At 34.2% G+C, this 22,878-nt stretch overlaps 1 protein-coding gene across 1 annotated transcript; it reads left to right on the plus strand.

The window, feature by feature from the left end:
* Window positions 1-457: 457 nt before the first annotated feature.
* Window positions 458-12,844, plus strand: SPINK6 (serine peptidase inhibitor Kazal type 6). Its single transcript, XM_012450565.2, has 5 exons — window positions 458-573; window positions 800-934; window positions 3,693-3,715; window positions 11,628-11,743; window positions 12,613-12,844. The coding sequence occupies exons 2-5, from the start codon at window positions 877-879 to the stop codon at window positions 12,656-12,658; spliced, it is 243 nt and encodes an 80-aa protein (XP_012305988.1). The 5' UTR covers window positions 458-573; window positions 800-876; the 3' UTR covers window positions 12,659-12,844.
* The last annotated feature ends 10,034 nt before the right edge of the window (window positions 12,845-22,878 follow it).

The following is a 22,878-nucleotide window of genomic DNA, read 5'->3' on the forward strand; positions in this document are numbered from 1 at the left end:
GATCATCTGAGGTTGGGAGTTCCAGACCAGCCTGACCAAAATAGAGAAACCCTGTCTCTACTAAAATAACAAAAATTAGCCAGGTGTGGTGGCACATGCCTGTAATCCCAGCTACTCGAAAGGCTGAGGCAGGAGAATCTCTTGAATCTGGGAGGCAGAGGTTGTGGTGAGCTGAGATCACACCATTGCACTTCATCCGGGGCAACAAGAGTAAAACTCCATCTAAAAAAAAAAAAAAAAAATTAATAAGCTGATTCCTGCCCAGAAAATGCTTCTTCCAGTGTAGTTCTGGCTACAGTGTGGAATATCTGTCTCCTTTCGGTACACCTTGAATGATTTGGACTCTAAAAATCCAAGTTACACCCAAGATTCTATTATCCTGTGGTTACTCACTTGGACCACAGACATGTAAGACCTGTCTGAAAGAAATATAGGGATCAAGTGGAACTCAACCAGTGAATCATCGCTATGATGTAGCGAAACCTTAGAGAGAAGAGACTGGAGGATGTATTGGTTGTTAGGAAAATGTAGGCTACCAGCAGAAAATGACATCCTTTATTAATAAGATCTAAGGTGCGACTCACATAATTGTCCTAATTTTTAAGATTGATGGGGAGCATGAAGCATTTCTTTAAAGTGTTGACAGGCCCCAATAAATGCATAAACTACACAGGACTCATATGGTTTTAGAATGTGATTTTTAAAGAAGGTGGAGATCCCAGCTCACTGTATCAAGTCTATGTGTATTTATGTATATATATGTCAGACATGTGTATATATATGTCTGAATGTGTTTCAGGGCTCTAAGAATTGTCTTTACAGAGAAGCTGAGCTGGACAAAGCAGCCACCTTGATCTGAGTGAGCTAACTGACACGATGAAACTGTCAGGTATCTTTCTGCTCATCTCTCTGGCTCTCTTCTGCTTTTTCTCAGGTAAGTTTTTTCTTAAAATTTAGATCCCATATTTATATTGAACTGGATATGATGAGTAGCTTTTTTTTAATTATATTATAAAATCCTAATGATTTTGATGTAAAAGACCAATTCTGAGAGATTATCATAATGATGCTAATGATTGTGATGACGACAATGATGATGGTAATAATTATAAAAATTACTGTGATTTGTTAAGCATATACTATATTTTAGGTATGTATTAAGGGATTTTAAGTATTGTCTCCAAGACTGATAGTAAGGTATTTGTATCTCTGTTCTTCATATAAGAAACTGTGGAAGAGAGAAATTGAGAAAATTATCAGAAGACTTGCAACTAGTAGGTAGCATATGGAATTTGAATCAGATTTTCTTGGCATCACATTTGATGCTTGTTCCATTAACTAGACTGGAGGATGGATAATTGCATTAAATTTTGGTTTTGCTTTCCAGAACAGAGGAATATTTTCCTCCCTTTAGTTATTATTACAAAGAAATTCAAATAATTAAAATTAAGACGATGGAGAAAATGAAAACGCAATGCAAAAATCTTTGAAAATATGTAATTGAACTTTAGAATGCAGAAATATATATGTTTGGGTGAACTAAATAATCTTCAGGAAGGAGAATATCTTTGGCTACTTTAGTGAGGTTCAAAGCACAATCATACTTAAAGGTCATGTTTACAGAACCATCTAAATGAGCAGGTCCATCATAAGCTATTTCTTTCCTTCCTTATTCTACTCTTTCATGTTGGAGTGGACAAAGCACATGCTAGTTTTTAGACCCAAGACCTAGTTTCATCTGGCCTGTGTCACTTAAAGAAATATCATAATTCTCTGAGATATTGTCTCATTCGTAAAGTGCTAGAAATAAAACTAAGCCCTGGGACCTTCCATATCTTATGTAACATTTGTTGTGACAGTAGCACATGAATTTTACTACTATGCAAGATTTTAAATGGCTGCACAAGTAAAAAAAAAATTAAATAAGATTTACCTAATAGAGAAGCCAATGTTCACTGTAGCTAGTCATAATTACATAAAAATACACTAAGAGATACAAAAAAAATGGATAAAGTACTTCTGTGATATTACAGAGTAAAATTGACTACTCAAGCCGAATAACCTTAATGAGTAGTTCAATCAGTTGCTGAGATGGCAGAAAAATATAGATCTGACTATGTAAAGTTTAGTTGCAAAGATAGTCTCAGAAATCAATTGCTATTCACTTTTCTTCTCTTTACAAAGATGAATTGATCTCTAACAGGATCCAGTTGACTAATACAATTAGGTAATACAATTACATTAGGTAAATCTCTCCTCTTCTGATGACAGATTTGTATAGTGAAAAATTGACCGAAAATTATAATAATAAATTGTCCCTAGCCATAAAAACCACTTAGAGTGTTTAAAAAATATAGATTGCCCAGGCACTCTCTGGTTTTATGTATAGAATTTTTGTGATTGCCCTAAGGATTTGTAATTTTAATAATCACCCACATTACTAGTTATAAATCAATGAGATCAGTAATCACTGCTGGAAAAAATGAACCGTAACTTCTTTCAAGTTAAAAAACAACAACTTGGCTGGGAGTGGTGGCTCATGCCTGTAATCCCAGCATGTTGGGAGGCTGAGATGGTGGATCACAAAGTCAGGAGTTCGAGACCAGCCTGACCAATATGGTGAAACCCCGTCTCTACTAAAAATACAAAAATTAGCCAGGCGTGGTGGCACATGCCTGTAATCCCAGCTACTCAGGAGGCTGAGACAGGAGAATTGTTTGACCCTGGGAGGCGGAGGTTGCAATGAACTGAGATCGCACCACTGTACATTGCACTCCGGCCTGGGCAACAGAGCGAGACTCCATCACAAAAAAGAAAGAAAAGAAAAGAAACTTGTTTTCTCCTTATCTTTATTATTAGAGATTGTGCTTTAAGAAATTTTCATTGGTCATGATTGGAGATAGATTGCGCTAATCCACACTCTCTCTCATTGCGGTGCCCTTGGGCTTAGATGTGAGAGTGATTGGGAAAGGAGTCCTATTGGAATGGCCACAGATCAAAACTAAGCAGCCCGTTTCAAGAATGGATTGAGGGTTTTCATTATTTCAGTATATTAAACCATGAAACTAACTAGTCACAATTTTAAATTACACACACAAATATTAAGACGAAGGAAAAAGGAGAGAAACAAGACTATATATGTGGGATCTTTTCCTTTTTTAGCAATTTAGAGAGATGTAAAAGGAGAAATAAGTCTCAGGAAAGAATGAAGTCTTTCTTGCTAGTTTACATTTGGGCCAAGACTTAAAAGTTGAGCAATTTCAAACTCAAAGAACAAGTGTAATTTCTTTCCCAACTGCCTGTGGCAAAGGCTTTTGGGAGGAACTGCATGAAATGAATCTTGAAATGTCAAAGGCAGAGGATACTTTCCAATTCAACTCTCCAAAGTGAGATAAGGTCATTTCTGTAGTAAATTAGTGACTGGGCCAGGACTGTAACATGAATCTCCAGAGCCTTAATCCATTTTTTTTCTACCCCACCTTGACCTCCACAAATTGTTGCCTCCTCATGGTTCATGTCTTTACATGACCTCCTTAAGAAGTGAGCAGGAGCAGAAAAATAAAACAACACGCCATGACTTTTGAAAATGGCCAAGTACCAGGAGTAGATATTAGGAATTTCCTGATGTTGTAAATTACATTTTTTTGCACATGAATTAATTACAGCGTTCGAATTTTGTGCTTTTTTTTCAGGTGTCTTCAGTCAAGGAAGGCAGGTCAGTGCCTATTTTTGTGTCCTCTTTCTACCTGGTGCTTGGCTTGATCTTCACTGGTCAAAAAGAAATTTGTCTATGGGTAACAGAGCAAAAACAGCGAGCAAGCAAACCAAATGCGGACATCAGTAGAAATTATTATTCTTTAAACTCTTTCCAGTTTAAAATAACCTAAGCACAGATTCTCATAATTTTTTAGAGAATAATAAATATAAATAAAAATAGGATGTATCTGGGATAAAATTCATGGATTTCACTGTGTGATTTTGGGCAAGTTACTCAACTTCTCTGAGCTGCAAGTTTCACAACTATAGAAAAGGGATAATATTATTCACTTCATAGAATTGCAATTATATTTAAATTATATAAACAAGGCGAAAGTATTTGGCAAACCATTAAAGGTTATATATGCATTAGTTATTGATTAAAAATCAACATTCTCTGAAGTTAGAATAGAGGCTATTATTTCTTTTTCAGAAATAGGAACTGAAAGTAGACAACAAATTAGTTTATTGCTCTGTACTGAGGATACACAGACTATTCACTCAAATTTAAATACTATTTGGTTTAAAATTGGAATGACCACAACGTATCTTCATCACTGGGATTTTTCCAAATTAATTTGCCAATGTCTTTCTATCTTTTTCATTTTAACTGTCAAACACGATGTCAATGCAAATGCTATTTGTTCTGCTAATCCTGTTCCTTTGTCCATATTGAGCATTTCTACTTGGTCTTGGCACTAGTTCTAGTTTAGCCTTGGTTTGCCTTGTTGTACCTTTGTTGTGACAATTTCTAGACAATACCGCTAACTGATTGGAGTTGGCAAAGCCATTGGAAATATTTTTCCAACCCTGATGTACTCACTGCATTATATAAGACTGTTTGTTTTTTCAATTTTAGCATCTCAGAAATTAGGATGCATCTTACAAGTAATGATGCGTTTGTGTGTGTGTGTGTGCACGTGCGCGTGCATGTACACGTAGGTGCACATATGTCATGTCTGACATATGCACATGTGTGTTTGCATTGTCGTATGAACTGTATACCTTAAAGTTGTATTATTATGTTTAAATAAGCATGATAGCACAGTCAATACTAAATGTGAAAACAAACACATAAGAAAAGGACGTAAGATCCAGCCACACATTTTATGTCTCACTAGGTGGTAAAATATAGACCATTACTCGTAAATATGGAATTTAACCCTGGTTTCCCCAATCACACACAAGTTACTTCCCTTCTTTGAAACTTGATTTCTTAGATTTTTTATGAGTGTTTTCTAAAGTTCATTTAAATTTTACTGTTTACTGATTTTATGCTTAGATAGGCCAAAGGCTTATAGTTTGCTTGCTTTAGGATCACCGGTATTGCTTACTAAATATACAGATCCCCAGACACCATGCAAGACATTGAATAATAATCAGAGATGAAGGGAGTTTGAGTCTGCGGTTTCAGCAATTATCCAGATGACATTTATACATAAGAAAACCTGAGCATTTTTTCTAGTAAGAAGAGGCAAACTGTATTGGAAAGCATTGGCTCTGGAGTCAGATAATATAGATGAGTGGAGACCTAATAAATACTTATTTGTTGTGTAAGTTGAAAAATGTTGCTTCACTTCTCATTGCCTTTGTTTCCACATCACTCAGATGAAGGTTTGAATTCAATGCTCTCTAAAACCCCTTCCTGCCCTGTCCGAATTGTTATCAACCAAGCCTGTCTTGATAAGGCTTCTGTCTCTTGTTCACTCAAATATAAATGACAGGGAAGCTCCTATGCTTTTAGATGGCACCAAGGCTGCCATTTCTATTTTGCATACCTGGAGGGAGGGTGGAAGTTTCAATGCCAGCAGAAGACATTGAAACTATCATTAGGAGAATTCTTGCTCATGTCCGATCCAGCCAAGAAAAAAGAAAGTAAGATTTCCTCCTACACTCAAGTGATTCTTCTCATGCCAAGAATTCTCTTCATGATGAGACATATGATGGGAAACTATAGTTTGCAATCTGAATTGTGGACTTTAAAAGAATCACATTCATTTGAAAAGATTATTCAAGCTAAACAAAATCATGTTGCCAGACTTTTGCAAATCATGTTCCAGTTAAATTTTCGCTGTAAATTTAAATGACTAATATGCTAACAACTCTTTAATTTGCCAAGGAGATGGATTACATAATACAATAACAATAAGAGTAAAATAAAACTACTATTTATCATCACTGGCATTTCATTAAGTAAATTGTTGTATAATACCAAAATGTTTAAAAGACATATTTTCAGAATAACATTAGTCCTTTGACTGAATACATTTTGCTTTTTGAATCACTTACTGTGTTGCCTTTAATATTTTTATATTTTCCTATCAGTCTCTGAATTTGGGAACCATATCCTTAAAGAGCTGTTTAGAGGAATAGTTCAAATTGAAATGAACAGAACATACCTTTTAAAAGCAATGATTGACAACCATTTTCTGTACAATACTTTTCAGAATACTTAAGTTTATTTTTGCTTGTATTTTAAGATAAGAATTGGTGGAATTTTCATCCAATTGATAACACAATGTTCTGTGACTATAATGAGTTTGAAGTTTTTCATTTTTCCTAATTAGCTTGATTTTACTTAAAATTAAAATATCTAAATATGATTTGGAAATGTTATCTCGTACCTATAACTTAATTACAGATTGAGAAACTAAAGCCTCAGAAATGAGATCTAGTTGCCTTAAGTCCACCAACAGCAGTAAAGCTGTGAAGTCAACACTTCAGGACTCCTGAGTCCATATGGAGTGAGCTTTCCATGGCTGCATAGTACCTTTAATCAGCAATAGAGAGACATTGTGTAGTGCATGTGAAAGAGCTTTGAGCAGCACAATTTTTTAAGCAAAGGTAAAGGTAGTAATTACTATTCTCATTTATTAAGCAATAATATGATAAGTACATCAGTTTCAAATAAGATAACATGTCCACACACAGGAAGAATTTGAAATTAGGAGGAAAAGGAGGACGAGAGAATAAAACTCACTGTATTGGTTCAGACAAGAAATGTTGAGGACTGGTATAGGTAGTAAATTTGCAACCAGCAAAGATAATGAGGTAAAGCAACACACAGAAGGTAACACTTACAAGGGAAAATAAGTGGCAATGTTTCAGTCTGAGGGAGGGTTGGAGAATTTGAAAAAATGCTGCTATCATGAAAAATGGAAAAAATGGATTACAAAACTAGTTTGGAAGGAAAGAGTTGTATTTTGCATATAAATGTCTTAAGTATAAATGAAATTATTTAGTAAAAGGTATCATACCTACCTACCTCTATAATAGATATAATAGATAGATAGATAGATATCCAATTATTGAAAGTTAGAGTTTGAGATATTTATAAAAATCAGTTTAAAAAAAAGTCTGGGATTATTCAGTGCCATATGGAAAAGTGTATGTCATTAGGAAGAGAAAACCAAGTATATTAAACTATCTAGGAAATGAGTATAATTAATAGGAGGAAAAAAGAAAAGACAACAAGAAAGAGAAAAAACAGACAACCAGAGAACCAACATACAATGAAAGTCTGGAAAGAGTTTCAAAAAGGCTGGAGTGATCAAGAGTAGCACATATCATAAAGAAATCATGCCACGTATGCACCTATGCAACAATCTTGCATGTTTTTCACATGTACCCCAAAACCTAAAATACAATTAAAAAAAAAAAAGTTAGCCAAGCATGGTGGGTTGTTCCTATAGTCTCAGCTACTGAGGAGGCTGAGGCAGGAGGAATATGTGAGCTCAGGAGTTCGAGGCTGCATTGAGCTGTGATCATGTAGCTGTACTCCAGCCTGGGTGACAGAATGAGATCCCGTCCCTAAAAAAATACAAAATAAAATGTAAAAACCCCCCAAAAAAAGAAAGTTTTAAAACAACCAGTAGATGTATTCTGTATTTTTGAGAGCAGTTTTAGTACAGTAGAAAGGGAAGGGAAATAAGGGTGAGGGGAAGCCAAGCTTGGCAGCAGTTAGGAAAACAGATATGGTAAAGAATGGAGATCATTTAACCACATAGGTAGTGTTTGTCAGTAATAGAAAGAAGAAATGCCATCTTCTATCCCAAATCCATGTTTGTGTGACTGCAAATTTTCATTGGCTTTATTTGTAAAACTAAAATGCTAGACTGAAGTATGAATAATCCTGTCTTTAGTTGACTTAATGACCATGTAAGTTCAAATTTCCAGAGGCATTCTGCACCTTCTCCAACCCTTGGGGCCCACAGAGAGTGGTCCTCTCCTGCCCAGTCACCATGTTAAAATGTCTCACATAGTGAGTTTAGAGGACTGTCTAAAATTAAATGAGGAAGTATTTGGGCAGAAGTTGCTATTTCTCTTCACCCAGCCAAAGGTAAGGACATAAGAGCTTTATTTAAAACACATCACTGAAAGTATTCATTGATAAATCTTGAACCATCAAAGCTGGAAAAGCCCCAGGATACCATTTAATCTCATGGTGTTGACCATTTTGTACGAGTTACGGAGATCCTTTAGAGCTACTGTACTTAGCATGGACCTGTAATAAGAAGGTTACTTTCTACACTCCTAATCCAGAACTATTTCAAATATTCTATACTAACTCTCTACAACTTTTATATGACCACATTTGATCCTTATAAAACCCTTGGGAATCTGAAAATGAGACATGAACAAGTGTTTTTTGCTTGTTTGTTGTTTTTTTGGTTAAGAAAATTGAGGGGCAGGCATTGAAGTCCTTTGTTTAAGATAACACGGTCCATGGACTGTGAAAAAATGCTGCAATGTGTCCATTGGCAGAACAGGTTCTAAAACATGATTCTCAGCTTACTTCAGAGATCATCGAAGGCCACTAAAATTTAAGAGTATGATTTGTATCTGTTCTATGTAAGTTTGTTCATATGCCAGTTGATTGATTTTCTTTCATTTATTGAAATGCTTTGCTCTAACTAGTCTTCTTCCAGGGGGCCGAGGAAGAAAATACTTGGGTATGGGGAGAAATATAGTGTCTAGAAACTCTGAAAGTGAATGCCTTTTTCAGGTTGCACTTTCATATTTACTTTCTAAAGGAAAAAAGACTGGATCACAAGATTAGATGCCTGATTGCCCAGGAAAGGTGTTTTAAGAAGGTGTCTTTTTTTTTTTTTATGTAAGAGACTTTCTTGTTTCTATTCTCCGGGGACTCTGGAAACAGATATATTTTAATTGAGATGCCCTTTGCTCAGCTTCTAGATTGCCTGCGCTTGTCTCACTGTGACATTTATCATGCATTTCATTGTAATTATCTATTTGCTTCTCTGCTTCCCTAATGCAGATAAGACACTGAGCTTATTGAGACAGTGTTCGTAACTGATTTCTTTTTCTATGACCAGCACTCAGTACTGTCTTCCAGGTATTAGTTACCCATTGGGTGTTTGTGAAATAAAAAACAAAATTGATGTTGATACTGTGGTTCACAGTATGTCTTGACACAAGCATAGAGTTGTAAATGTGTACATTAGTGTCTTAAATATAAAATACATTGGCTTTTGAAAAAAAAGGTACCCTATGACATATAATTTTGTCAAGATTTCTGCCTTTTTTCCATTTGGAGATCTAATGGAAAGATTACTATTCTAGAAGTAGTATGAGAGGATGGAGTTATCTTTCAGGGCATTGGGGAAAACTGGGACCATAGATGGGACTATAAGAAGGCTAGATATCTTCTATCTATCAAAATCTTAACAAGATTTCTGGTAAGCATTATACCACCCAATCTCAATAGTATAAGATGTCATATTTCAACAAAAATGTGTATTTTATAGTCTCAAATACCTTAAACATGATATATGTGGTAATATTTTTTTAAACTTAATTGTATGATTTTTTTGCTGAAAGTTTTCTATGCAAACCTTTGGAGAACTGTGTCAGCGTATAATGGTTTGCTGACATCTCAAATGAGTGAGTCTTCTTGCCAATGTTCATATATTTCCTTAATTATTTTTACAATAAATGTTTCTGTGTATATTTAAGGTATACAACATAATGTTATGGTATATGCAAAATAGTAAAGGGTTACTGTAATGAAGCAAAATTACATATCAATCTCACAGTTCCTCATTTAAAAAATATGGCAAAGGAAGGTAAAATGTACTTATTTAACATGAATCCTAAATACAGTACAATTTTACCTATAGTCCTCATGTGGTACATTAAACCTAGTAAGCATTTTAACACAGCTTACATGTTCTGACTGTAAGTGTGGTCAAGGGTACATAATGATGATTGGGCTTTAATTTTCTCAGTGAGGATGTAATAGAAATCAATCATAGTAAATTGTTGGAAGTTCTGAAACAGCAATTAGAAGAGATATATTCAAGCACTGGTAAGCCATTTTATTTTCCTGAAGATCAGTATTTTCACCTATCAACTGGTTAATGTGATATCACTCAAAAATATACTTCTCAGGGTTATTGCTAGGCTCAACTGAGATAATCTGTATCAAAGTAGCTTGAATATTATGAAGCAACTGATAAACACAAGGCAGTATCACTTTAATGGAACTAGGATAGAGATAAAACAAGTTTCCTTTCTCCACGTTTAAATGTCACTTCATTCCACACCTATATTTGGAGGAGTTCGGCTTAACCTATTGCATACTGTCATTTCTCTTGAAATAATGGCTCAAATGTCATTTGCACACCAAATATGGACTCAATTGACATTGTGCTGAAGACGATCTTAAAACTCCAAACTACTTTTGAAAAATAACTGTAGTTGAAAGGATATGTTAGTGGCACAGGTGCTTCCATTCCAACTATGGAGCCCATAATAATTATTAATCAGTCATAACATATGTTCTCAACAGTAGTGCAACCTTAGAATCATTTTAAACACAGAAACTTATGCAGTCATTACTAAATGATTGTAGTGAGCACAAAAGTTCAAATTCAACAGACTCTAAAACAGGTTAAGATAATAATAAAATATATATATATATATATAGTTTAGAGATAGAGTCTTGCTATGTTGCCCAGGCTAGTCTCAAACTCCGAGCCTCAAGACATCTTCCTGCCTCAGCCTTCCAAGTCACTAAAATTATAGATACATCTAATGTCTTTTTATCATCTTACCCTGTTTTAGTGTATCCATATATATACACTTTTCAGATAGAGTATATACACACATACACGCATATACGCTTTAGAGATAGAGTGTACTTTATATATAAATATATGTCCATATCTCTATATATACTTTAGAGATATACTTTACATATATGGATATATAAAGTATATATATGTAGCTATATAAAGTATACTTTAGAGATATACTTTATATATATCCATATATATATCCTAAATATATATATATATTAGTTTATGTGTATATACATAAACACATTAGAATTTTGTTTTCAAGAGCTAATGGATGGATATTGCATCCACAGGGAAAAGTAATGAGCATCAGGTGATGTCTGGTGCCCCCTGTAAGGTTCATCCATGTTTTCATAGCAATATGGAAGGAGTGCTGTTGGAGCACATTAATATGATTTTTAAAAAGTCATTTCATGATCAAAAACCACTCCCAGTTGGAGCAGTTTAATGTTGGAGCAAAAAGTTTTACCCATATAGCATTTGACAACATCATTAATTTACTCCTGAATAGAATTTCTATTCCTTGTAATGAGTTTCCTGTGACTAAAAGAAAATGTCTCAATTATATTTAATGTATTCTACTTAGGTACATTAAATACTTAAGCAGATAAGTAGAATACATTAGATAAGGAGAGCTATTTTATATTTCAGAGTGCTTTATGTCACAACTGTTTATGTATGATTTTTAAATTTTGCTGTCTAAAGTTTCTGTTCTGAAGGACAGCCTCTTAGAATGCACTGATGTCAATGTCACTCTGCTTACTTTGGTAGTTTAACTGTGGTGAGTTCCAGGACCCTAAGATCTACTGCACTCGGGAATCTAACCCACACTGTGGCTCTGATGGCCAGACATATGGCAATAAATGTGCCTTCTGTAAGGCCGTGGTGTAAGTATTATATTAGTCAAAGCTAACTCTTGCAAACAGAAGCTTCCAGAATAAGACTAAAATGCTTTTCTGAGGTATTCTAGAAATATCTCCCCACAGAGACTGAAGAAATAAGCTTCAGGTAATTCGATTGAAAAAAGATGGGTCAAACACAACAAAAAAAATTACATACTAAATTATCGGAAAACATAATCACTTTACTTTGTTATTAATTTTGATTGTCTTAGAGAAGTTTTTTAAACTGCTCTAAGACATATAATGTATACGTCTTATACATTATAACTTATTATATTTGATAATTTTGATACATTTTAATGTTTTCATTTATTTCTAATTAAAATCTGCAATATCAATATATCATGAACGTATGTCTACACTTATATATAACACATCTGACTAATTAATACCAAACTTTACTCAGGAGAATGTCAGTGGTATAATATGATATTTGAATTAATAGAGGCATATTACTGAGAGGGCTTGAATGCATTGCTTGCTATAAAATGTCAAATGCCTGAATATCTGTTCAACTTCTTACGTCTTTTTCAGAAAATAACTATCGTCTCTTTAACATTATTTCTCCTGTGTCTTCTACCTTTTTCAATTGTATACATATTTGCTCTTGGAGAATGAGTAATTGGTACCAAAAAGTCTAAGACTTATCAAAACTGTGAGATTTGTTTATGATTCATACTTTCCACACCTAGGCCAGATGTCACCTCTGAGTGCATGTAATTAACATCTTAGGAATCATAGACATGGAATTTGTAGAATCCAATAATTAAATGGGCTGTTAAACCTATTTCCAAACTCTGTGGTGAATTCTTACGATATTGCACTGAGTATATATTTGTCTTTCTTTTTTATAGGAAAAGTGGTGGGAAGATTAGCCTAAAGCATCCTGGAAAATGCTGAGTTAGAGCCAATGTTCCCTGGTGACTTGCCAGCTCTTGCGGCCTTCTTTCTCACTTCTGCTTATACTTTTTCTGGTGGATCCCTTTAATTCATAAAGACATACCTACTCTGCCTGGGTCTTGAGGAGTTCAATGCACATCTATTTCTCTTGATTCGCTTGTCAATAAAGTAAATTCTGCAAAAGCATTTACTGTGTTCTTACTTTGAGATCAAGAAAATATATACATACAATGTAGAATAATTGACCTGGGATAAGTTTGGATCAGGAAAGCTATTTTCCTGATCTAGGTTAATCATCCAGTCACTGTGAGATCTTGGGAAAATCCCTTCCTTTCTTTTATTCTTAGAATCTGCATGTTTATAATGAAGGATTTTGGCTACATCACCATATGTTACGCTTATAGTTACTTTATAAATCTATCATTTATTAGATTACGTAATATTTATTCTGTCCAATTTCAGAAAAAAACATTTTATATAAAAGTAAAACATTTGTTCTCTACAGACCATAGTTTCTTTAATATATCTGGAATGGAAAATTTGGACTATATAATATCTAAAAACATACAGTATTTGGTTTTTTATAATAGCAATATCATAAGGTTTACCAGATAGAAGTAACAAAATATACAACAAGTGGTAAATATTCAGTAAAATCAGTCACTTGCCAATAAACAGCTCCAGTTAAAAGAAGACTGAAGGTTAAAGCACAGCTCTGCTGTTAACAAGTTCAACCTCTATGTAGCTGCCTCAACCCTATGAAGATCCGCAGTTTGATACATATGTATCTCATTCTGAACATTCATATGGAAGTATTGAGAACTCTTTCTTTGAGTATTTTCATGTAGTAAAGCATGCTTTCATAAATAACACCTTACTGGGGAAACTCAGACAGAATACATCTCTAGCTGCAATGTCCAGCAACAAACATTTATTGGGGCCTACTCTATGGTAGACTCTGTTCTAGGTGCCTGGGATACAGTGTGGATGGGAGTGAGAAGGGCCAATGACCCTTCAAAACTTAATGAGGTTTAGATTCCAGCAGGAAGAAACAGACTAAAACAATAATTATAATAATAAATGGCATAACAAGATAGAAGATGACAAAGGCTATTAGAAAAAAATGAGCAGAATATATTAATATGTATTAAAAATGCCTAGGTAAAGATGGTAACCATTTGCAGTACTAAATCAGTTGGTTCCAGTAGTTTTTATTGGAAGACCTAGAGATGAAGAAATTGGCCAAGTAAATAAATTGGAGAAGAGAAAAAGGAGAAGCTAAAAAATAGCCATTAAGATGGCGGAGCATGCCTGTTTTGTTCAAGGTTTAGCAAGAAGGCATTGGTGACTGAAGAGAATGATTAAACAGGCAAATAATAGAAGATGTCAAAGAGGAATGATCCTGACTCATGAAAGACTTTGTAGCTACTGCTAATATTTTTTCTTTTACCTTGATGCATGAAATGTGTTTCTAACAATGAATATTAAGATTATATTTCTGGTTTTAAAATATCAAATATATTTTATGCACATAGACGTTACCCCTAATTGCACATAATTAAAGAAGACTGACCTGGCCAGACTGAGAGATGTATCCAAGCTCTAGATAAAGAGCCAGAAAATGGATTAGATTATGCTAGGAAAACTATATGAGCATTCTGTTCCATGGTTAACGATTATTCCTCTTGATGGATAAAAATTAAGACATAATGTATTCTTTGGGTACAGCATTGATAAGAGAGGGCATCCTCAAGTCACACAGACCAGAATGTGAATCATGGCTCTGATGTAAGTTACATACCTTTGAGCAAGTCATTTAGACTTCTTTGTATCATTATTTCTTCATCTGAAAAATAAAGATAATAGTATCTACCTTCTCACTGTATGATGAAGACTGAGGATACAATGCATGTAAAGCACTTAATCTAATACATAACAAAAGCCAAGAAGTTAGTAGCTGTTATTATTAAGCTCTGTCATCAGTTTCAGCATTATGTCTTCACCAATCAGGATATTTTGTGTTCTATTACCTAGTTTAAAAATGTGTATCTTTACATTTACAGCTTTTGAAATCCTCATCTCAGCTGTTTGTCTCCACCCTCCCATTTGCTTTGTCCGTAGACTAAATTCCATGCTCATTAGAAGTAAGCCTAATTCTCTTCTTCAGTTTCTACCCCTGAAACAATTTAACTACTTCTAATGTAAACATGTAGAAAATTATGTATAGTTTGATATCACTGTGCATTGGTGAAAGGACTTTTTTTTTAAGACAAGGTTTTACTCTGTCACCCAAGCTGGAGTGCAGTAATGAGATCTCAGCTCACTGCAACCTCCATCTACCTGCTTCAAGCCATTCTCATGACTCAGCCTCCCAAGTAGCTGAGACTACAGGCACCGACCACTACACCCAGCTAATTTTTGTATTTTTAGTAGAGACAGAGTTTCACCCAGTTGGCCAGGCTGGTCTCAAACTACTGGCCTCAAGTAATCCTCCCTTGGCCTTCCTAAGTTCTGGGTTTACAGGCATGAGCCAACATGTAGGGCCTTGGTGAAAGTACTTATATCTCCTATTGGAACCATCCCCGCTGGTCAGATCAGATTTCTATCAGGCTTACAGGTGTTCACTGTAAAATTATTTTAACATTGTTCTATGTTTGAAAATTTTTATTAAAAAACATTTTTTAAATGGCAAAATACTTACAGAGAGATTCTGTAAACAATTGTTTATGTTCCTCATTTTTGCGATACCTAGGACAAAACATGCTGTTTCACGTATGGCTTGTATTCAAACTTCAAAGCATAAAAAGATAATTATTTAAACTTAACATCCATATTCATTACTATACCTTCAGATGACAGTGGGAGCATTGTGAAAATTGAATCATACCAAAACTTTACCATTAACTGTCCTTATTCCTCCACTGCAGTTGATGCCAAGACAAATCTTTCTTATCTCTTCTTCTCTTACTGGTTTTTGAAGGTAAATCGTGACAAAAATGATGCGGTATGTCAATGAGTAGGCTTGAGTGAAAGGGGTTTTCTGGACCCTGCCTGCCTGTCTATGACAATGTTAAGATTTTTTGAAGTAAAATACACACACACACACACACACACACACACACACACACAAAGTTAAAAAGGGTACAACATGAAAAAAGGTCACAGAAAAAATAACTAAGATAAATATTGGAATAACTTATCACTGTATGGTCAACTGACCCATTTACTCGGTATGGCACACATAAATTGTCACATTTAAATTTAGTAATAGTTGTGAACTTTAAGCTCTATTTTTTAAAAGAGGTACCTGAGGTATCAATATTTAAATGATATGTCCATGACCATATAGTTAGTGTGTTGTAAAATCTGAATTTAAATTTAAGATAGTATCAATCCCATTTTCTAAACTATATACCACAAAATTATGATAAATTGATTGACTTGGATGTAGATGTTGGACAGATTAATCTTATATAATTGGCGACATAAGAAATAGAAGTATTTAAAGTATTAAAGTATTAGAGCCTAAAGTGAATGTTTAAAGAGGGTGACATGTATCAGCCATAATTTCCAATATGTGCATTATTATGTTAATTTTGTGATGGGATTACTGTTCAATCCTGAGAAAGCCTGTGTTAAAATGGGCTACCTTTCAATTGGACATCTAATGAGCTGCTTTTTTCTTTCTTGGACTTTCCTTTTTTTTTTTTTTTTTTTTTAGCTTTAGCACCAGTAACTTTTAAAAATGTTAGTTCCTTTCAGTTCTGTATTTTGAGTAAAGGGAGGTATAGGCAGAACAGATTTCCCCTGCTTTAGCTGAAGGAGATTTAGAGCTAATAAAAACTGGTAGCCTTAATGGCCCAGTTTAGTTCACTACAGCTACCCATTTACATGTGCTGAGCATACTCAAAGAATGCAAATAATAAAGCACAGTTGTGTGCCTGCTGGGAATCATTGTACATCACTTTGGTTAGTATTGTCAGCTTAGCAATAAGCTTTCTTTTTTTATTATTATTATTTTTTTTATTGCATTTTAGGTTTTGGGGTACATGTGAAAAACATGCAAGGTTGTTGCATAGGTGCATACGTGGCAGTGTGATTTGCTGCCTCCCTCCCCTTCACCTATATCTGGCATTTCTCCCCATGCCATCCCTCCCCAATTCCCCACACCCGCGCTGTCCACCCCCTCCCCCACAACAGACCCCCGTGTATAGTGCTCCCCTCCCTGTGTCCATGTGTTCTCCTTGTTCAACACCCGCCTATGAGTGAGAACATGTGGTGTTTGATTTTGTGTTCTTAGCAATAAGCTTTCTAATCCATGAGTGGAAGATGTCTTGTGATGTATTTATGTCTTCTCTAGTTTCTATTAAAGTGATTTGTAGTTTTCTTTCATAACTGATATTTTATTGGATGTGCTGAAGATCAGTACAAAGACATTTCAATTTGTACACAATTCTTAAGAAACATACTGAAAATCTAAAAAGCCATGCATTGTAATTTTTTAAAAAAGTTATTCCAGTGGCTTTCTAACTTAAAATTTGGAGACAAGTTTTCCTTAAGAGGCTACAAAATCCAAGTATGTTCACATGTTGATAAGCTATTACATACGAACCACCCAATTCACAATCTAATCGCTTACACACAACGTGCTCAAAACTTTAATCTTTCACAGCACGTTGACAAAATTGTTAGGAAATCAGGACTACCATGACCAAAAAGATGTTACAGAGCATATACAATTCTGACAGAGAGAGCCATAATCAAGGAGTGGTTTTCTTCAGGAAACAAACAATTCTACAAAAAACAACGTGAGAATCGACATAATTTAAAATGTTGAAGACATTAAATGCAGGACTGTGACTCCATATTGCCATTTAGTGTATGTCTTGTATTAGAGGATATAAAAACTAACCCCCCATCAATGGAATGTTAACCTGACATCTAAGAGAGTAAAAGTCTCCCATAATTCAATATCCCACATTAGTTTCTGGTTATACCCCAAAATACCTGTCAGTGAGAGCATACACTTAAAAAGCGGGATGAGGTGGGATTCCCTCCATCTTAAAAATGTTTCTAGAGCTATTTAAAACCTTGCATTTACAAAACAGTTGATTAAAATATTCCTCTGGATTGTACAAGAAGAGAGACAAGGACCACTGATAAGATATGGGATATGATATTAATCAAGACCTGGCTTCTTTCTCTCTGGCTTCATTCGAAGCTGGACTCTTCTCGGTTTTAGTTTCCCCATTTTATACATGTAAATATTTAGTTTCTGGCTAACAACTTTGGACTGTTTTCTCTTTACTCTCTTTCTCCTTTTCATTTTTCACTTTTTTTGACCTGAAGTTTTATCCTTTCCTGATGCCTTTTTTGGCTTCACGTCCACTTTTGCAGGAGCAGTTTCAGCTGACAACAAGGCAGATTTGGGCTTTTCCCTTACCACCCCTTCATTGGGCTGAGCTGATCGTCTCTTGGGAGTCTTTGCCGTCGGGAGGACAAGTGCTGGGTGCCTGCAGTCCCCAGTGTGCCAAGAGCCTTGGTCTAGCTGAGCTTCCTGGCCACTGCCACTCCTCCCACACCGAAGGACTGAGATCTACGGGGACAGTGGGAGAGGATGGAACCTGTAGTTTTCAATGTGCAAGGCTTTCACCTCTTCTATTAAATTTATTTCTAAGTAGTTTAATCTTTTTGATGCTATTGTAAATGAACTTTTTACATTTGCTTTTTTGGGGTTGTTGTTAATGTGGAGAAACACAAGTGATTTTTGTGTGTTGATTTTGTATATTGCAACTTTGATATTTTTATTAGCTTTTAAAGTTCTTTCAGAGAATCTTTAGGGTACTGCCTATAAGATCATGTCATCTGCCAACAGAAATAATTTAATTTCTTCCTTTCAAATTTGGATGTCTTTTATTGCTTTTTCTTACCTAGTTTCTCTGGCTAGAACTTCCAATTCTGTATTGAATAGAAGTAGTAAAAATAGGCATCCTTATCTTGTTCCTCATCTTGAGGAAAAAGTTTTCTTTCTTTATCCACCAAGTTTGATGTTACCTGTGAGTTTGTCATACACAGCCTTTATTAAGTTGAGAAAGCTTCCTTCTATTCTTAGTTTATTGAGTGTTTTTATCATAAAGTCATGTTGAATTTTGCTAAATATCTTTTCTGCATCAACTGAGATGATCATGAGCTTTTTTTCCTCCCTTTTGTTCTTCTAATTTAGTGCATTTTGTTGGTTGAACTTTATATGGTGAACCATTCTTTCGTTAAAGAATAAATCCCACTTGGTCATGGTATATGTTCCTTTTAATATGCTGCTGAATACGGTTTGCTAGTATTTTGTTGAGCAGTTTTTGCATCAATAATCATAGGAGTTATTGGTCTAACGTTTTCTTTTTTGTATACTCTCTTTACCTACCTTTAATATCAGGATAATACTGGTCTCATAGAGGGACTTAGGCAGTGTTCCATTTTAGTATTTGGGAAAAATTGGTGTTAACTATTCGTTAAATCTTTGTCAGAATTCACCAGTTAAGTCATCTGAGCAAGAACTATTCTTCACTAGGTGGTTTTGATTGCTGATTAAATCTTGTAGTTATAGGTTTACTCGTATTTTCTATTTCTTCATAATTAAATTTGATAGATTGTTTCCAGAAACTTATTCATTTTATTTAGTTAATCTAATGTGTTGGCATACAATTGTTTATAGTATTATCTTAATTTTAAAAAATTTCTGTAAGAGTACTATTAATGTATAACTTTTATTTCTGATCTTAGTAATTTGAGAGCTTTCTTTTTCTCTTTCAATATATCTAAAGCTTCACCAATTTTGAAAAGCCATGTTTTGGTTTTGTTGATTTTTTTCCATTGTTTTTTCTAGTCTCTATTTAATGTGTTTTTGCTTTCATCGTTATTTTTTTCCTTTCTTCAGTTAGCTTTGGATTTAGATTGCCCTTCTTTGTCTAGTCACGTAAGTTATACAGCTTGGTAGTTGATTTGAGTTGGTTCTTCTTTTTTTAATTCACCCACATAGATATTTTATAATTACCAATTTTGTTATGAATACTTGGCTAGTAACACACATTTTATAAATAGTTTTATTTTTGCCAAAGAATAACTCTTACCTTTTATTTTTTTCTTTATCTCTTTGGGGTAGGGGTATTTTGAGAGTAGGAATATTCTTAGTCTTTTATTTATTGTATCCCCAATCTATAAGGCAATGAGCGACACATACTTAGTGCTAATAAATGGGATATGGGATCAAGAACTTAAATTTATAACCAAATTTACATTGGCATTTTAATAGAGATGTGTTATATTTAATGTAATATGCAGTGAAGTTTTTAAAAAAATCAAACATCTAGAGTCCAGTCTAGTGTAAAGAACCTTGTGATAGGATATTAGAAATTATAAGAAATGTGGAGACCTGTAAACTAAATGCTCTATCAAAACAAAACCAGCAAAGATAGAACAGAAAACATGTGAACTAGGTTCAGTCCATGTATCTTTATTGCTTTAGAAAAGTACACTTTTCCAGTAGGGGAAGTCATTTTCTAATATTAAAAATTATATATATATGTGTATAAATGTGTGTATAGGTATATGTGGATATATATATGTGGATATATATACATAATTGAAAACGCTTGGGGAAATATAATTTGATAATTAAATTATTAAAAAAGAAAACAACCAAGATGACTTTTTAATCTAAAAATCTCTAAAAGGATGAAATGTGAATAGGAAATATATAGCAGTCGAAGATGGGTTGATATTCAGAAATGGAGTAAGAGCACAAGAGTGGATGCAAAAAACTTGTAGTGAGAAATAAAGAAGACTAACTCTCAACTTTGTTGCTACAAAAGTATAGGAGGTCATTTGCTGAGCAATGAAAATGATAGTGGTAGAGAATTTCACAAATCTCAGGTCAGAGCAACAATGGCAATTATCTAAATTACTTTATTTATTATCTGAATAGTTTGGTGTAATAAGCACAGTCCTTAAGTTCTCATTTCACAGGAAACTGTTAGCTCACCCAATAAAATCTAACTCACTTTGTGGCATTGATCTTGTTAGATGTGCGATGCCTTGGAAAGTTTTATAGGCGTAAGCAAACGTCATTAAATACTTTCTTACTGAGTTTTTAAGGACATATCCAGACCCTCCCATATGTGTCATTACTAATTATAGGTTGATTTCTGGGACTTACTGAAAACTTCCTTACTGTTTTATACTCGTAAACACACAAGAATCTCATAAACACATCACTGTGTATGAATTCCTTCCCATCCCTCTAAGGACACTAGCTTTTTGTTTATAAAATCCTAGAATCTGGAAAAAAAAACTCACTTCAACTTGCTAATGAGCAATGTACATAGCTCGTTTGTAGGAAACAGTTGTGCTATTGTGCTTAGATGAGAAATAAGACATGGTAGAAATACACCGAGAGGAATAGAAATGTGAAGTCTAGTAAGGAGATTGTGTAAAGCAAAAATATGTTGAAGGAGAGTGTTCACTTTTAAAAATAGATATGGGGGTACACCTGCATTTTTGTTATGTGGCTATTTTGCATAGTGATAAAGTCTGGGCTTTTAATGTAACCACCACCCCAATGTTGTACATTGTATCCATTAGTTAATTTCTCATACTTTTCCTCCCTCTCACCCTCTCACTTTTTTGAGATTTCGATGTCTGTTATTCAACTCTCTGTATCCATGTGTACATATTATTTAGCTGTCACTTATAATTGATAACATGCAGTATTTGACTCTGTTCCTGAGTAATTTCACTTAAGATAACAGTCTCCAGTTCCTGTTGATGCAAAATACATTATTTCATTTTTTATGGCTAAGTAGTATTCCATTTTCTTTATGCAGACAACACTGACAGACACTTAGGTTGATTCCATATTGTTCTTATTGAGAATAGTGCTGTGATAAACATATAAGTGCAGGTATCTTTTCGATATAATGATTTTTTTTTCTGTAGATATGCAGTAGTGGGATTGCTAAATCAAATTGTAGTTCTATTTTTGGTTATTTGAAACTCTCCATACTGTTTCAACAGAGATTGTACTAATTTATATTCTTACTAACAGTGCCTAAATATTCCATTTTCTCTGCATCCTCATCAACATTACTAATTTTTGACTTTTTAGTAGTAGCCATTCTGGCTGGTGTAAGATGACATCTTATCGTGGTTTTATTTTGCATTTCTCTGATTATTAGTAATGCTGTGCTTTTTTTTTTTTTAAAAAAAATATATACCTTTTGGTCAATTGTATGTGTTCTTTTGGAAAATGTCTACGTTCTTTGTCTAATTTTTGATTTATTTTTTTCTTATTGAGTTGTTTGAGTTACTTGTAGATTCTGGATATTAGTCCCTTGTTGAATGCATACTTTGCAAATATTTTCTTCCATTCTGTAGGTTGTCTATTCATTCTCTTATTTCTTTTGCTGTGAAGAAACGTTTTAGCTTAATTTAGTCCCATTGATCTACTTTTGTTATTGTTGCATTTGCTTTTGAGGTCTTAGTTATGAACATTTTACCTAGGACAATGGGCAGAAGAGTTTTTTCTAGGTTTCATTCTGAAATTTTTATAGTTTCAGGTCTTACATTTAAGACTTTAATTCATCATTTTGTTAATTTTTTGTTTATGGTGAGAGATCAGGGTCTAGTTCTTTTTTCTACATATGGTGTCCAGTTTTCCCAGCACCATTTCATGAATATGGTGTTCTTTCCCCAGTGTATTTTTTGTTGACTTTGTGGCTGTAGGTACGTGACTTTTTTTCTGGATTCTGAATTATTGATGATACTGATTTGAGATGCAATATGTTAAAGTGTATAAGTTGTGAGATTCAATATTTAATATCTTAGTTGAGGATACAAGCTCCCCTTTGTTACTTTATATTTAGACAATAATTTTGTAAATACACTCTAGTGCCCCACAACCCTTCTGCCCTTCAACTAATTTTCCACAAAGTGGAAGCAATGGTATTTGAAATTATTTTCAATCATGATCCTTTTTATATGAATCTCATCACCTTTATAGTAAGAATAAGATAAACCCAAGTCTTTAGCATAAAACTCTAGATTTGACCAAGATGCAGTAAGAGGGAGTGATGTTACTCTCACACCTAAAACAACTAATAAACTATATAAAATACACTCAACAATGTTTCTCATACATTGGACACCAGATACAAGACACTGATTATCAA

This window comes from Aotus nancymaae, unplaced genomic scaffold (assembly GCF_030222135.1).
Source record: "Aotus nancymaae isolate 86718 unplaced genomic scaffold, 86718_ANA_hifiasm-v0.15.2.pri h1tg000064l_1, whole genome shotgun sequence".
Taxonomy (NCBI): Eukaryota; Metazoa; Chordata; class Mammalia; order Primates; family Aotidae; genus Aotus; species Aotus nancymaae.